The 16,641-nt window shown below is 44.8% G+C and overlaps 1 protein-coding gene across 13 annotated transcripts in view; it reads right to left on the reverse strand.

Moving 5' to 3' along the window:
* Window positions 1-16,641, reverse strand: part of SIPA1L2 (signal induced proliferation associated 1 like 2) — a 238,102-nt gene that overhangs the window by 56,992 nt on the left and 164,469 nt on the right. For all 13 annotated transcript variants that reach the window (XM_049696795.1, XM_049696794.1, XM_049696793.1 and 10 more), the window contains 2 exons: window positions 9,535-9,692; window positions 3,231-3,807 (listed from right to left, as the gene is read on the reverse strand). In XM_049696795.1, coding sequence (XP_049552752.1) covers window positions 3,231-3,807; window positions 9,535-9,692 — 735 coding nt within the window. The remainder of the gene's footprint in view (window positions 1-3,230; window positions 3,808-9,534; window positions 9,693-16,641) is intronic.

A 16,641-nucleotide genomic window follows, 5' to 3' on the forward strand; every position in this document is an offset into this window, starting at 1 on the left:
ACATTCTTAGCAGCGTTATTTACAATAGTCAAAAGGTGGAAGTAACTCAAGTGTCCATGGATGGTTGAATGGACATGCAAAGTGTACCATATACAAACAAGGGAGAAAAAAATGGCCCAAAGCCTTTCCAAGCTAACAGTTAGCGCCCTGCCCACAGGATGGGCAGCAGCAGGAAGTCAGACTGTCAGGAAAACCTTAAGTGCTCTCTGTGCACCAGGCCTGCGGACATCCTGTTCTAGCCCCTAGGATCCCTCTCCTGGGGACAGCCTGCCCTTTGCTTGCTTGGGTGGTAAGGACCATTCAGATCAAATGTGGCCAGTCAGCTGGCCTCCTTGGTGTCTGTAGACGAGCATCCCGCTCAGTGAACTAAAGCACCAATAATTAGTTAATGCCACCCTCAGAAGTGCTTAATGAGAATAGCCCACATGCACTGAAAGAAAAACATGGGCTCATTGAGAATATCATTTGATGACCACGGCATCACTTATCTGTGGGCAGCTGAAAGTTGGGAGGTATCATACCCGTATCCCCCAAAGCACAGAGTTTCCGTTTTAATAAATGCTTCATTTCCATGAAACATGCTCTGAATACACAGATTCCTATTTAAGAAGACCTACGACTGTAAGTACAGCTGTGGGACCGGGGCTGGTTCATGGTTATCACCGGTGTGGCGGACGTTACCGTGGTTATTACCGCCACGGCGCCCACCCTGCTAATCAGGCACACGTGACAGTTTGGGGCTTAGGAAAATGGGGAAAGGGATTGCTGGTCTTAGTGGTGAAGTTTGGAAAGACTGAAGTTTCCAAAGTTACGAACTGAACTCATTTAAAATTGTTGAAAAGGCACTTCTGTAATATATACAACCTGAATAAATTTGTCCTTCACTTCTTTTTCAGCTTTGTTTCAACTAAGCTCTCTGACCAAAAGACTACATCTGACACGTGCCCAGCCTTCTCTCCAATATGGATGCAATTTTCAGCTGAACTTTAACATCCATATATCAGATTGAAGAGTGAAAGGGTTTTCCGAGACCTACTTGTTCTGTCTCTTATTTCTTCCAACCATCTGCCACGTCCCCTGCTTTTTGCGATTTCTTTCTCACTTCTGTTCCTTACTTCTTAACATTTGCAAAGGCTGAAGGATCAAGCTCTCCATTTATTTGGAGTTCGTCACATAATTACTTGGCCTCAACGATCACATGGTGGCCTCCTATCCATGTACCCGCGACTGGCTACATAATCTGTGGAGTCTGGTGCAAAACAGAAATGCAGGCCCTTTAGTCAAAAATTATTGAGAATTTCCAGATGGCAACAGGAGAGCATTCAACCAAGCCTGGGCTCTGCTGAGAGTAACCGGCCCTACCTGTCCCTTTAGGTGGGAGCTTTTTTTTTTTTTTTTTTTTTGCGGTATGCGGGCCTCTCACTGTTGTGGCCTCTCCCGTTGCGGAGCACAGGCCCCGGACGCGCAGGCTCAGCAGCCATGCGTGGCATGTGGGATCTTCCCGGACCAGGGCACAAACCCGTGTCCCCTGCATCGGCAGGCAGACTCTCAACCACTGCGCCACCAGGGAAGCCTTAGGTGGGAGCTCTTATTCCCCACCTGTGTCTTTACCTGCATAGCAGACACCTTTGATTTCACTTCCCACCACTAGAAAATGCAGAGTTCACCATCTGCCCAGTAGCACCCCTTCCCCATCTCTCCACTACGACAGCTTCCTCCTCTTCCTTTCCATTTCTGTTGCTCCTGTCCTGCACCAGCCTTTTGTTCTAACCCCCCAACAGTCTTTGGGTTGGTTTGTTTCCACCATCTCCTGTTACAAGTCATCCAAGATACAGAATATACTTCCTCAAATATATTCCAGATATCAGGCACCTTAGTCACATTAGCAATATAGTCATTTTTCTAGGAACATGGTAGAATGGGGTCCACAGAACAGTGAACGTGTCAGAACCTACGGGACGTGCATTTTGGTGGTTGGTGAAGGGGGTGTGTTTATGTTGTATTTTCCGGAGCACAAATTATGATGACTCAGTAGGTCTCCTAAAAAGAAGTATTTGCAGTATTACTAAAAGCACAATGTGTCCTGACACTCACGAGATAACTCAATTCTCCAGATACGTAAAATGATCACACACTTAATCATCCCTGAATCACATCTCAGCTTGCGCACATACGCCCTCAATACTGTTGAACACACTGAGGCCCTTTCCTGTAAAGAGCGTCTGCAAATAATGACATTATTTCTCCAAGGCCAGCAGACACTGACATGATTGCATTGTCTCATCTATGTGGTCTGGAATAATAAAACGTTTATATTTGGTGGGAGGAAAGGGGGCAGGAAATGAGTATAATTTCTCTTTTTCTCATGATCCGTAACTGACTAAATCTTCTCTAATTAATGAAATATACATCCCCTTGGGGCAAGATTTACACATGAAAAATTCTTTTGTCAAAGCACGTTTTGTTCTTATATTTCATTCATTCTTAAAATTCTATTGTATATACTCAAACTAAAATCCGTATCTTCCTTTGTTAAAATATGAAGGAGAAATACAACTGTTAAATACCACGGACATCATGGTTTTGTACTGCAAATAACCATCTTTTTTATGACTTTTTTCTCAAAGTCTTTCTAACTTAATGGGTAATTCTATAAAACCTCTGTAAGAGACTGGCTGCAAGATTAATAACATATTTAATGTGGCAGACTAAACAAAAATACCTGTTGTGTAAGTACGCAGAGGTGAAACAGCGAAGAGGGCTTACTCTGACCATCAATATGGTCAACGGTGATTCTGTGCCTATTAATTTCCCCCTGGGAAGGTACTGTCATGCCAGTCTCTACAAACAGACATAATATCTAGTGAATTCTTGTCCTTCCTTGAAACACTATGAAAATATATCCCGATGTTCCCTTTGGAAAGTTGGCTTCACTTTTCCTTTCCAATCAATTTGTGATGGGTGTTTCGCCACCATTCATGGATTCAGCAACAGCTCAAAAGGACACAGCATTGAAAATCAAACTCTATAACACAGCACTGTTAATCAACTATACTCCAATATAAAATAAAAATTTAAAAATTAAAAAAAATTAAATCAAACTCTACCCCTAAGAAATAGTAATTCACTTCCTAGGTGATGTAATTGGGGCGGAAGTTCCACAGCAGAAGCTACTACGAATCTGGGACTGCAGAGCTAAGGATGGTGGATAAACAGAAACCTGTACTTACCCCCAATCGCTGGACAATTTCCCTGACGTCTTCGGCACAGTTGTCCACCGAGGACAGAAGGATGCATTCTCCTCGTTCGTAAAACACTTTGATACTCATTAACCCAGATGTCCACCCAATGACATCCCTGCAGGAACAGTTAAAGACCACGTTCTTGGAATCCTTCTCGATCAGCATTATGAACTCGTTGGAAATCCCAAGGAGACACTCAATGTCCGAGGACTGGCCGAAGTCCCGCGCCACAACGTGCCACATGATCGCTCCGACGCTGAAGAGGTGGGCGTCCTTCCTGGGCTTTACTTTCTCCTTCTTCTTGGCACCCAGGGTAATGAAGCTGAATTTCGCGGACGTATCCACGGTGGCGGTCGTGACGAAGTTCTCCGCCAGGTCCTTCAAGTACTCCTGCCTCGTCCGAGTGGCCATCGCTCGAAACTTCTCTGATTTGTGGGCTGCGTTTTCTGCATTGATTACTTTGGCTAAAAGGAAGTCCCGGAATACTGCTGACTTTGGGAAAGTTACGCCTTTGGGAATCGGTGGACCAAACGGTGGCACATCTTTTGATCTAGAAACTCCAACACTGAGGGAGGAAAAGGAGAAACAAGATGAATTGTGAGGCCGTAATAGTTAGCTTCAGAAATGTGCCATACACCCACACTTGCGACTGAAGCCAGCTACTCTGTAGCCTCTTGGTATGCTCATTTCTGGGTATCAAGTTTTTCTTTGTTTTTAGCAAAACTTTTCAAACTCAGTAGTTGAGGGGGTGTTAGGGGCTGAGTCGTGTCCCTCCAAAATTTGTACGCTGAAGTCCAAAACCCCAGTAACTGGGAATGTGGCTGTGTTTGGAGATCGGGTCTTTAGAGAGATGATTAAGTCAAAATGAGGCCATTAGGGTGGGCCTTAATCCAGTCTAACAGGTGTCCTTATAGAAGGAAACCTGGACCCACAGGAAGATACCAGGGATGCACACACACAGAGGAGAGACCATGTGAGGACACAGCAGCTAATCTGTAGGCCAAGGAGAGAGGCCTCAGGAAAAACCAAACCTGCCAACCCCCTGATCTTGGACTTCCAGCCTCCGGAACTGTGAGAAGTAAGTGTCTGTTGTTTAAACCACCGGGTCTGTGGTCCTAGTCACGGCTGTGCGAGCTGACTAAGGTAGGGATGAGGGATCAGTAGCCAGGCTGGTGCTCTGTGGCTCTGTGGCCGGTCACCACTGAGAGGCAGTGACACTTTCAACAGCAGTGCGGTTAGCCCAGCCAGCTATTCGCGATCTCACTGCTATTGGGCACAATGATCATGCTTGCAGGGCCCGAAGTTTTGAATGTCCCTTTTTTTAAGGAAATGCTCACTTGCTCACATTTTGAAAATCTAGATGAAGATTTTATAGGAACAAAGTTTTAAGAGATTCCAGAGACTGAAAAGATCAAACGTATAGTGACGGCAATAACCACCTTAATATGGCAAAACCAATAATGCTCTCCCCTGTATCAGACAGAAGCTTTCGTTGTCTCAAATCCTTTTTGAAATAAGAGTGAATTAATGAATGAGCAGGTGAAGGACTGGAGTGAGTGAATGAATGAACCCCACAGCACTCCCCAGTTACTGAGCAGCTACTGCAGACCAAGAACGGGAACCAACCCCACATCTGCCCAGGCTGGTATTTTCTGTGTTGGGATAAACAAAGGAAGCAACCTACGTTTCATCTTCTTCATGGTAGAAAATCCTGAAAGAGGTGATTAAGGAATGAAAACATTAGGTGTGAATTCCTTTTCTGGAATGTGGCTGGTTAGACTCCAAATAGGTCACAGTCCCCAGGGATCTCTCCCCTTTGCTGTAACCTGCACACCCTTCAGCAGCGTTCATCATTTCTGGGGAAAGGGCTATAAGATGGAAGAGGGTCTGGGCGGGGCCTTAGCTGGCGTGAAAGGGGAGGGAAGGACTGCTTCCCTTTGGGACAGAAGACCAAACTCACTCACGTGCATGGTAGTAAAGGCGCTGAACCAGAGAGGGAGGTGGGGGGGACTTGACTCATGTCCTCAAGGAAGGTCCTAGGAACATCGTGGAGGTTCCAAATGGCTGAGGGGCTGACACCATATATGACCCGTCTTCCCCTCATTACCATCCTTAGGAAGAACCTTCTAGACTGAGTAGGAATTAACTTGTCCTCAGGTGTTGTTTCGTAGAGAGCTGTCCCAAAGCTACAGGTCTGGCCTGTGGGTAGTGTAGCCACACCTGTTGCTTCCCCACCAGAACGATCAACCAGCTCAAGTGGCCTCTCAGTGCACTGGACCCTGCCCTCCCGACACTGGCCATGATCAACTCATGTGATCACCTCTCCTAAGCATGTTTTTCTCTTCCAGTGATGAGCAGGTTCCTGGGAGTCCTTTACCCCTGGAACGCTGAGGAGGTCAAATCCCACTTAACACCTTACAGGACTGCTTTTTGCACTCAGCTCTGTGGATCTCAAGCTCCTCTCTGACTACAGCTTGGATGCACTTACGCCGAAGCATCAGGGCGAACCTTTTGTATCTAAATGTGTTCCAAGACGGCTCTCACTGTGGAGCTCCAGAGTGGGCAGAGAGAGACATCTGTTAACAGGGCGATTCTTCTCGTCCCAAATTATTAAACCAAATGTCTAACTGGACACCTCCACTGCAGCGTATGGTACAGTGTGGCTCGAAAAACCACTATCCTAGGCATCTCAGATCCAAGTTGTACCAAAAAAGCAGCAGAACCCAGGCACAGCTGTTACTATGATCACTATTACTACTATTACTAGTCCATGATCACCATGATAGTCTGAGAATGGGGATCAATTAGAAACCCCTGGTTACCAAAGCTTATATAATCCGTAATGCTTTCAAGCAGAGTTAAGATGGAATATTCTTTTGCCAGACTGGGATAATTCCCAGTGGGTGGAAACAAGAGTATGTTTTAGAATTTCTTATTTTACCCAAATAGCTTGATAGCATTTACTGATGATTTAGACATAAGACCCCTCCACTGAGGGCAACAGTACAAAGAAGAGCCTTCCTTCATGTGCCAGTTAAAGGGTTTTAGAAAAGCAACGTGGGGTACAGCAGATTCCAGGATCCGCTGTTCCTCGTAGGAGTCCAGCTCCACCACTTTCTGAGGGACTCTGAGTTACTTAATCCCTCAGTGCCTCGTCTGTAAAACGGGGGTTAAAACAGTACCATCCTCAAAAGCACGCTACGGGGATTAAACAAAATAATGCATGCTAAGCTATTATTAACTCAAATAATTATCGTTTTCATCATCGATTTAACATTATCATCTAATGTTTGTAAGAAGGGGCTACATAGTAAGTTTTCTAAAATGGAAGTCATCGTTTTATATAGATAATACTTCCCTTTTAAGTGACAGTTAGCTACTAAGCCTCCAGACAGCAAGAAGTTTACTCATTCAGTTATTAAAGGATGCATTTTGCAAAGAGTTTATCTTGAAAAGCACACAAACACATAAATCCCTCAGAGTTAGCTCTACAATGGCTACAACCATTGAAGTGAAAGAATCCCGCATAAAGAAACAGGCAATCAGTTAAGTTTGCTTTTTAATAATTTTAGACTAAAATTACATAACATGGAGCTTTGTGGATGTTGCCCCATTATTTCTTTCTAGGTTCAAGTGGCCCCAGCATCACCGAGAGAGAGCCCTGCTGTATCCAGGGGGCACGCCTCGGACTTCTCTGGAAGGTGGGAGCCTGCTCTTTCACACTCCGGACGCGTGCCCTGGTTAGCAGCACGCTTTTATCAGAGGAGGGCATCTCGCCCCAGCAGTCTGCCGGGACCACGCCTCTGAGCTACGTGGTACTACAGGTCGTGATCCGCCAGAACTCACTGCCACTCAGCGCCTGTGCAAAGCTCACTGCCACTCAGCGCCTGTGCAAAGCTCACGGGATGAACGATGCATGGGGGTCACAGGAGCGTGTGCGACCAACGCAGGCTTCTATAAAATGCACCCGTGATTCAGACGGAGCAACCTAGAAAACAGCAGACCTGGACTCTATTTTATCATTTCCCTGGAAATTATTTTAATGAATTTATTTTGTGACTGGTATGTTTTGAGGAAATCATAGGAAACAGACCTATGAGGTGTTTCTGGAAAACCTGGGCACTGTAACCTTATTCCCTGTGACAGAGTAAACACATCTTCCTAAAAACGTCATGGAATCGATTTGACTAGTTTTCCAGAAGATCACGATTGATTCTTTGAAGGACACTCATGAGGTGGTAAGTGTGATCATTATGAATGTTTATGAGGCACTTCCAAAACCGAGAGGCACGCCACTGCTTTACATTTGAATCTCATTAGTAAATGATAATTTAGTGATGGCAACGTGGTATCTGCAAAGGCAATGACCCCATCTTTGAACCATTTGTACAAGCTGGTTTCTACCACAGGAAACATAATGCAAGCCACTTTGTTGACAGGTAAGATCTATATCAAAAGCATCCCTCCACGCTCATTTAATTAAACACAGAAAACCTAAAAGAAATAAAAATAAAGAGGTATTACTTATCCTTAAGACTTTTTTGTGCTAATCAACCAGCTCATGATAGAAACATAAACTAAAGATAGAAAGGGATTAAAAATACTTGATCTGACCTAAGAATAGCAGCCTCTACAATAACACCAAATACAATAAAGCCCTAGGCTTATGTTTCCAATCCATTAGGAAGGCTCCTTTAAGATTACTCTGCGTAATTACCATTCATCAGGGGAGGTCCCAGAAGAATAAGCCGACTGAGCATGTTTGCACCAACGTCACCGGTTTTAAGCATATCGTTTATACAGACTAGATGTCCTTTTTTTCAAATATCACTTTTTTTTTTTCAATAAAAAGTCGTTCTGAGCATTCAGGCCAGGGGTCTTGAACTGAGGTGCATACAAGTATCACCACAGGGGGAAACCATGCCGATGGGGAGAGCGTGGGGTGGGGATGCAAGCTGGCGACACCAAGCACACAGGCCGGTCTCCTTGCCCCTAGGAGGGCACGGCTGCAGTTCACAGGCCCCTCTGCCCCTCACACGTACCCAGGCCTGGGCCCCATCCAGGTCCGGGAGGCTGCTCAACTGGTAACCACTGCTTTAAGATGAGCGCCAGGAACTCTAACAGGGGTTTTGCATAATTCCTGCCATTCATTCCTCATAACTACACACTGAAGTGGGTACTATTATCCCCAGTTTTCAGAAAAGGAAATGAAGGCTCCAAAAAATAAGCTAACTCGTTACAAAGCGCCATGAGGGGGCAGGAGAGCTGGATTCTCACTCAGGTCAGAGACCAGCTCTTTTACTGACACCCCACAAGGCAGGAGCCTTCGGGGACAGCTGCTTCCTAAGGAAGAGCATGGGTACAGGAAGGGCAGGCCTCGTCAGTCTCGGGATTCCAAGGCACCTGGATGGCCTTTTGAAATCACCAAAGCGAGTGTCAAACCCCTATCTCGACACACCACCACACCACCGTGTGTGTGTTTCCAAGCTCTTAGACGGGAAGAAACATTTTACCACCAGAATGCGCTTCTTTCAGGGAAGCACTGAAATGGCCAGATCCTCCACTTCTGAGGCTGCTATCAATCAAGCGATGGTCTGGCAGGGACTGGAGGAAGTCTTTAACATTGAGGAAAGGCGAAACCTAGGACTGTGAACTGCTAGGAATTTCACTGCTTCAAAATGGGAAGAAGACAATTATTTCTTACAGAAAGTACCTGAGTGTAAGACTTCTCTGGTGGCGCAGTGGTTAAGAATCCGCCTGCCGATGCAGGGGACATGGGTTCGATCCCTGGTCCAGGAAGATCCCACATGCCGCAGAACAACTAAGCCTGTGCGCCGCAACTACTGAGTCTGCGCTCTAGAGCCCGCGAGCCACAGCTACTGAGCCCGTGTGCCACACTACTGAAGCCCGCGTGCCGAGAGCCCGTGCTCCACAACAAGAGGAGCCACCGCAATGAGAAGCCCGCGCACCGCAACGAAGAGTAGCCCCCCCTCGCCGCAACTAGAGAAAGCCCGCGCGCAGCAACAAAGACCCAATGCAGCCAAAAATAAAATGAAAGAAAAGAAAGAAAAGAAAAGAAAGAAAGAAAAGAAAAGAAAGAAAGAAAAGAAAAGAAAGAAAGAAAAGAAAGAAAGAAAGAAAGTGCCTGAGTGAAGACTGTGGGAAATATAATTAGAAAAAAAAAGGATAATTATGGGCATAGAAATAATAATTGGAAAACTAATTAGAAGACATTTTGGGGAATGAGGTCCTGTTGGAACAACCCTGGGAGCATGAAACGCCAGGGACTCACCTGTAACACACATTTTCAGTGCACGGATTATGCACTTTGACTATGACAAAGACATGTTGAAAGTGGGACCGGATGCTTTTTGGAGTAAAAGGAAGTGCTCCAGGCTCTTGGAAAACAATGGTCACGATGTCATTTCCTATGTGCCTTTTCCTCAGGAGCTGCAGTCAGGAAAGTGAACACACACACACACAGAGTTACAGACACGGTTTTCTGTAAAGACAAGATACGTAAATGTATACAGTTCACTCAGCATTCAATTTCAAGGAGTTTTTTAGAAAAGCAGAGTCATCCTTCGGAAGCTAGGGCTCCTTGACATGGCTGCGTCCAAAGACCTATGGAAAGAAAAGCCTCGATATTTAAGTTCATCTTTTGCTTTGAAAGGCAACTGGTGTTCTCTCTCCTTTTCATCTTTATCACTTTTTGCCCTGAAATGATAGCACATTAGAGCTAAAATCGCTTTAAGGAATCTTGTAGATTAAGCTCTTCGACTTAAAAGGAGGAGACGGCAGAGCGTCCAGGGGAAGGTACAGTGGCTGAAAGTCCTGCACGAGGGTGTCAGGGGCTTATATGACACGTGCATTTCTGCAACAAAAATACAGAAGACTGTTATTAACTGAAATCTAGCCTTTCAATGTATTTCAGGAACAGAGAATTCCACCAGATTAACAGTTGGAAAACCCAATAAATTACAAATGCATCAGGAAGAAGGAACCCCAGGTCAGTAACACCTGAACCCCTTTACTTGCGATGTTCCTTCTGCCGAGAATGCCCCCTTCACCCCAAGTCTCTCCTAGACCACTCAGGTCTCTGCTGAGCTACCAACACACTGGAAAGAACGTCCTTGGAGGGACTGCACAGGCTCTGCACCCATACCCCAGGCCCACGGCGACCACATTAGCTGTCGTGTCCTGTTCTAAGTCTTGGTTTACTTCTCCTGCGTCAGGTCATAATCATGACGAGGGCAGGAGATGTATCTCGTTGACTTTTGGTTTCCCAGTTTCTAATGGGCTGCCCAGGACACAGCAGACACACACACACACACACACACACACACACTGGCTAAGTGAAATAACAAGCGTTACAAACACACCATCACAGCCACGTAACACCGCGCAAAAAATTGTGACCAACTGTGAATACACACCAACAAATCCATACACTCCGTAAGCTTACGCACCTAAAGCCATCAGGACCTGTGCTCCCAGAGTCTGGGACCCTCAGTTTTCACAGAGACGGTAATCCTTACATGAGTTGGTGATGTCACTGCAGGAACGGGGTAATCTCGGGTAGTAAATCTCTCTTTACGAGCAATAACAGAGGCAACAAGCTCGTGCTTAAATTTATTTGGCACTTACGGAACATACTTCACTGTAAAGAGCATTAATTTCAACTTTTAAAAACCTTTTAAACCCAGATACAAAAAGGATTTCATTGTCAGGCCCCTGACTTGTGATCTAGCATGATAAAAGGCCTGGAAAAGTGGGAACGAAATGTCCTTTCTTCCAGAGTTCCCTACTATGGGCCAGTTAAATCGCTGACTCATATGCTGGAAAACTGCTATTTAAATCCCGATGGTTAAAGTTATAAACACACAAAAATCGTTTTACTGCCTGAGTGAAGTTTTGAAAGCTATACTAATATCCATGAATGAGCCAGCTGTCGTCTTAAAAATGTTCGCTAGATATTTAAGTAAAAGGTGATATTTTAAGATGCACGTAAAAAAATCACTAGCAAACTAGTCATCTATTCACTGTGTTACTATTTACCCATCCTAGAGTGGACACAGATGTTAACCACAGTAAACATTTCATGAAAAGAAAAGAAAACAAGGCAAGCACACGTATCGAAAACAAGCATCACGGGACTTCCCTGGCGGTCCAGTGGTTACGACTCCTCGCTTCTACTACAGGGGGCGGCAGGGTTTGATCCCTGGTCGGGGAACTAAGATCCGGCAAGCCACACAGCGCGGCCAGAAACATAAATAAAAAAATAAAACAAGCGTCATGACAAGCTGAAAACTGTACGAGGCTAAGATATATTCTTCCCTCGTTTCCGCAATAACTGAAATACATGATTCACGTGTACTGTAACAGGACAACAAAATCCAGGAACAAATGAAAAATGGAAAGAAAAACTGAACTACCTAACAGTGTGTTCAATGTATTTGCTGAGCACGAACACAGTGGCCTACACTGTACTTTCCTCTATATCCTTGAAACGTGGGAATTCTCGAACTCCGTGAAACACGGGAATTCTCAGACTGACGAGAAGATAGATGGAGCTTGCCGGGGCCAAGGCCACGTATGGAATTCTAGGCCCCTCCTTCCCCAGTGACTAGGGCGTCCGCTGGCCACCCTCCTGGGTTAACCTCAGAGGGCAGCCCAGCCTCATTAGTCAGTGAAACGCGGACAGCTATTCCTACCCATTTCTCTTGCTCCTGAAGGAAGACCATGGGTCCAGTTCTACACTTCACCACGGGAACATTTAAAGCGCAAGTGAAAGGAAACTTTAAGGCTAGTTACCTCGACGACGTGCCAACCCGCCTTTGCCCCTTTCTAAGCATATTCTTTTGCTTTGTAAAATGGGCTAGAAATAGTTTTAAAATTCTAGTTACTTTAACCACGGTCACAAAATGCACTTTGTAGAAAAAGTGCAGGGGAGGGCAGGGAACAAGGAGATTCATTAAGAAGAGGAAAATAGGGCTTCCCTGGTGGCGCAGTGGTTGAGAGTCCGCCTGCCGGTGCAGGGCACACGGGTTCGTGCCCCGGTCTGGGAAGATCCCACATGCCGCAGAGCGGCTGGGCCCGTGAGCCATGGCCGCTGAGACTGCGCGTCCGGGGCCTGTGCTCCGCAACGGGAGAGGCCACAACAGTGAGAGGCCTGCGTACCGCAAAATAAAAAAAAAAAAGAGGAAAATAAAATCTCAAGCTCTCTGTAGAGAATGAACAATGAAAAATGAACACCTGGCCCATCAATAGGGTATCTGAATCTTTTTAGAGACTAAAGAAATACAGCATCTGGCAGGTTCACGGAAACATTCATTGTCAGACAGTGAACAACCTAAGTAATTCTTGGGCTTCTTATATAAAGGTTAGGGTTCTCTTCAGCAGTTAGTTATGTCTTGTTCTAACTCGTCAATGAAATTCTGTAGAAGTCGACTCCGGAAATGGAAGCAGAAAGGGCACGGCAGCCCATAAACCAGGTCGGCCCAGCAAGACAGCAAGGCAAGTTCCTGGTCACCAAGACGCCGCCGGTGCTATTTCGGGGATTAAGGAACGACGTCTTCCAGGCCTTTCCAGACGTGAGAAGCTCCTAACACTTCTTCAGTGCCAAGAGGGCCAACTCAAGAGTCTTCAACCGCGAGAGTGAGTTAATAAATATTGTATTAGATTTACAGAGTCAATTCTGCTAACTTCCCGACACTTGATTCAAGCTGTGAGCCAGGAATAAGCTCTTGGTATGACAAGGAAAGTGAAACTGTGATTCTTCACCCAATTCCCTGACAAAAAACATACAGATGCTACAGAAATAGCAACCTGTGGGTTTATCTTCAATTCCTTAAACACACTTCAGGGTTTCACAGGTCCAGTTTTAACTTCATGCAAGAACTAAAAGCAAGTGAAAACAACCAACCTCCAGGCAGCTGCATATGCATCGAAAATGGCATAAAGTTGAACTTGGTTAGATCTACCAGCCTCTATGCAAATAGGATCGCTTGTTAAATTCTTTTTTTAAAAAAACCTGGGAAGTTTAAAAAAAAAAAAAAAAAAAAGCATGTCGCACCTGATTCTGGAGGAGAGGGGGAAAGAGGCTGCACCGTCACAAGAAGATGTGACGCGGCTGGGATGTCGTTCAGAAGAAGTCTCTCAGGGTCAGCGATGAGAAAGCTTAATTTGAAACTGGAGAAGGCGGATCTCCAGAGAGAGTTTCTTGTCTTAAGAAGCAAACATGTGAAAATGAGCATGATTTCAAAGAGAAAACTGCATCGTTTAATGATTACAAGTTCTGAAATTCAAAGAGATGAGTTCAGAAGTGAGGAAAAAAATTAAATGTATCCCGTTTTGAAAAAACAGTCATAAATTCTGGATCTCAGTCCTTGGGGTATCGTCGGAAAGCCCCAGCAGTAGGAGCAGGGCTGACAAAGACTGGTCTGTCCCGATCCTTCCCGGAGTCTGACCCCGTCACCCCCCCTCCCCTTCTGGACAGCCACCCTATCCCTGCAACACGCCCACCTGTCTCTGCAGCAGGCGCCTTGCGTTCGCCAACCCTTGCTTAGAAAGTGTCTCCCCTTTACACGGTGCGCTAGCTTCTCCTCCTTCAGGGACCGTCCTAACTTTGCACACTTGCACACAGAACATACACAAACACACATGCATGCACACAACACAGCCCCCTCATATTCTCTGTACTCAAAAGATCATGTACCAGTGGTCAGAATTTTGCTCTCATTTTTAAGAGACATCTATAAAGTTTCCTGTATAAAGACACAGAAAAAGTGAACATAGAATAGTAGTCTGACCAGCAAGAAAGAGGGGGAAAACCTACACACATTACCACATAAATACAAAAGATCTTGCCTCCTTTGCTTCCACAAAAAAGTGACCTCTAATTAACCACTGTGATCTCAGATCAGTAAGAAAAGTTCAAATTTAATCACCGTTTCAAGGATGCATTGTTGATTTACCATTGTATATAACCAATATAAAAATATTATATAAAATATTTTACCAATGGCAAGAGTAGAGGCACAAACCAGCTAAGCAAGACTGAATATTTTGGAAATGGAGAAACAGAAATAAACCAAGAATGCGGATTTTTAATGATTTAATAACAAAGTGAAGATAAGAAAAGATTATGACGATACAAATGTTTCTCTTCTGAAACTGGGCAATACCAGCCCTTCTGCAAAGCAATAATTCTTATTATCTGGTATAAGTACACATTCTTCTTTCTGGCCTGGGAATAAAGCTAATCATGAAAAGCTGGATATGCCTTTGATGCTTCCAAAATATTCCAGATTACTATTTATAGGTGAACCCAAGAGCAGTCAGGACCTGGCTGTAGAGAGAGCACTTAATGAGATAGATTCCTCCAATATTTAAATGACTCTTCAGCTGTACCAATTAGGGACTTACAGAAGTATGTACACAAACCTTCTAAGGCAGGGGCTGACCATCTGTGTAAATTATATGGAGAAAGGGTTCCAGCCTAGCCTAACAAGCTCTGTCCCTATTTCCTCTGTAGGTATCAAGCCCATCCCTAGGCTAAGACCAGGATTCTTCAGATGGAATCTGAGAAACCCAGGGGTTTTGTCTTTTTCCTTAGGGACCTCCATGGAGCTCGGAAACCCCTTCCAAGCAGGGCAGTTCTAACATTACACATGCATTCACACACACACACAAAAGTTTACTGTGTGCCAGGAACCATGCTACCTTCATCTGTTTATATACTTAGTTTGTCTCTGCCAAAGTGAAGTCCCACTGATAACACCCCATGATGGCTTAACTACGATCTGTCTATAGGACAAGCAGGAGGGAAGCAGCCAGGGGACACAGCCCTGGGAAAAGTGGACTGACTGACTGCCAAGCAGACCCAGAGAGAGACCTGGGGGATTTGACTGAAAAGGGAAAACACTCCAAGAACGGGCTTCCTTATCTGGCTACGTTTTCTTTGTAAGAGTCCAGACATTCCAAAGATTGAACTCTCTTGCAACTGTCATGGACCCTCTGAAGACTTTTAATACATCTTGGAATCAGCTTTCAGCTTGATTTATTACAAGAACAAACACAAGAAATTGTATCTGATGTGGATGCATCTAGAACAGTGAAATAGTCACAAATTACATGGGGCTGATGAGGCCAAAGTCAGAGGCGCAATTCACGTACAGACCAGTTAACTTTGCTAAGCTGTGTGGCCTCAAACTGCAGTCGTGAACCCGGATGGTCACTTCCGACACTTATGCCCTTGGTATTACCATAACCTGTGGGCACGGGTGGGGTGGGTGCGAGAGACGGCAAAGTAGCACCACCTGCAACAGGTTTGGAAAGTCCGTGTTCCAAGACTGCACAGCGCCATCACTGATCTATGACCAGGATATTCTGGTCGTGATTAGCAAAGTATTAAATGTCAAAGTAAAAATGATATTCTGAAATTATTGGTAAATTAGTCCCTTCCTTTCTTAACTATTCAGGCCTTAGCTTTTCATGATAGGTCTTTAGCACTGGGAACAGGAAGATAAAATGCAAATTAAGTCATCTAAAACATTTGTCCTCTCTATCTCATAAGTTCTAAATTATAATAACACCTAAAACTTATTGAGCACACTCTGTGCCAGCACTATTTAGAGTGCTTTATACATATTAACTCACCTAATTCTAACTACCATCTAAGAAAGGTTCATTCATTCATTCAACAAATGTTAACTGACTGCTCTCCACGTTCTGGGCAGTGGTTCTGTGTGCATACAACTCTCCGTGAAGAAAGAGGTAACAGTCTCTACCTTCAGGGATAAAGGAAAATAAAGCACAGACAATTGTGCCCAAGGTCACAAAGCTAAGTAGCTGGGATTCATATCCAGGAAGGTTCTAGAATTCCTGCTCTTAAGAACTACATTTTTCTGCTGAAGCTTTTTGCCAACCTAGAAAGAGGAAGCCTCAAAGAAGGCCCTAGAATCACGGGATTCGAACACTAAGAGGGAGATGCTATGCATCATCTTGTCCAAATACGCTCAGGTGTGCCACTCCCCCCCACTTCCAAACCCTTGGAAGGTATCTCAAAAATACAGCATTCTTCCCGCCTGAGCCGCGGCGTAGAGTTCTTTCTTCTCAGTACAGGGCCCCAAGCACGCACTGTTGGCCACCTAGACCACATCCTCATTATATAATTGTCAAATTTCTTGAGAGACTGAGAATCTTTTCCAAGGCCACAAGGCAAATGACTACAATAAGTTCAGAATACAAGTCCAATGACTCTTATCCCCCATCCTACACTCATCCCTTTTATACTGCGAATACTCGCTACATCCTACGTTGAGCATGTAGATTTCCCAATGAAACACATATAAGATCATATATATTCTACACATAGCAAGAGCAATTAAAGAAGCAA

Source organism: Orcinus orca, chromosome 14 (assembly GCF_937001465.1).
Source record: "Orcinus orca chromosome 14, mOrcOrc1.1, whole genome shotgun sequence".
Classification (NCBI taxonomy): Eukaryota; Metazoa; Chordata; class Mammalia; order Artiodactyla; family Delphinidae; genus Orcinus; species Orcinus orca.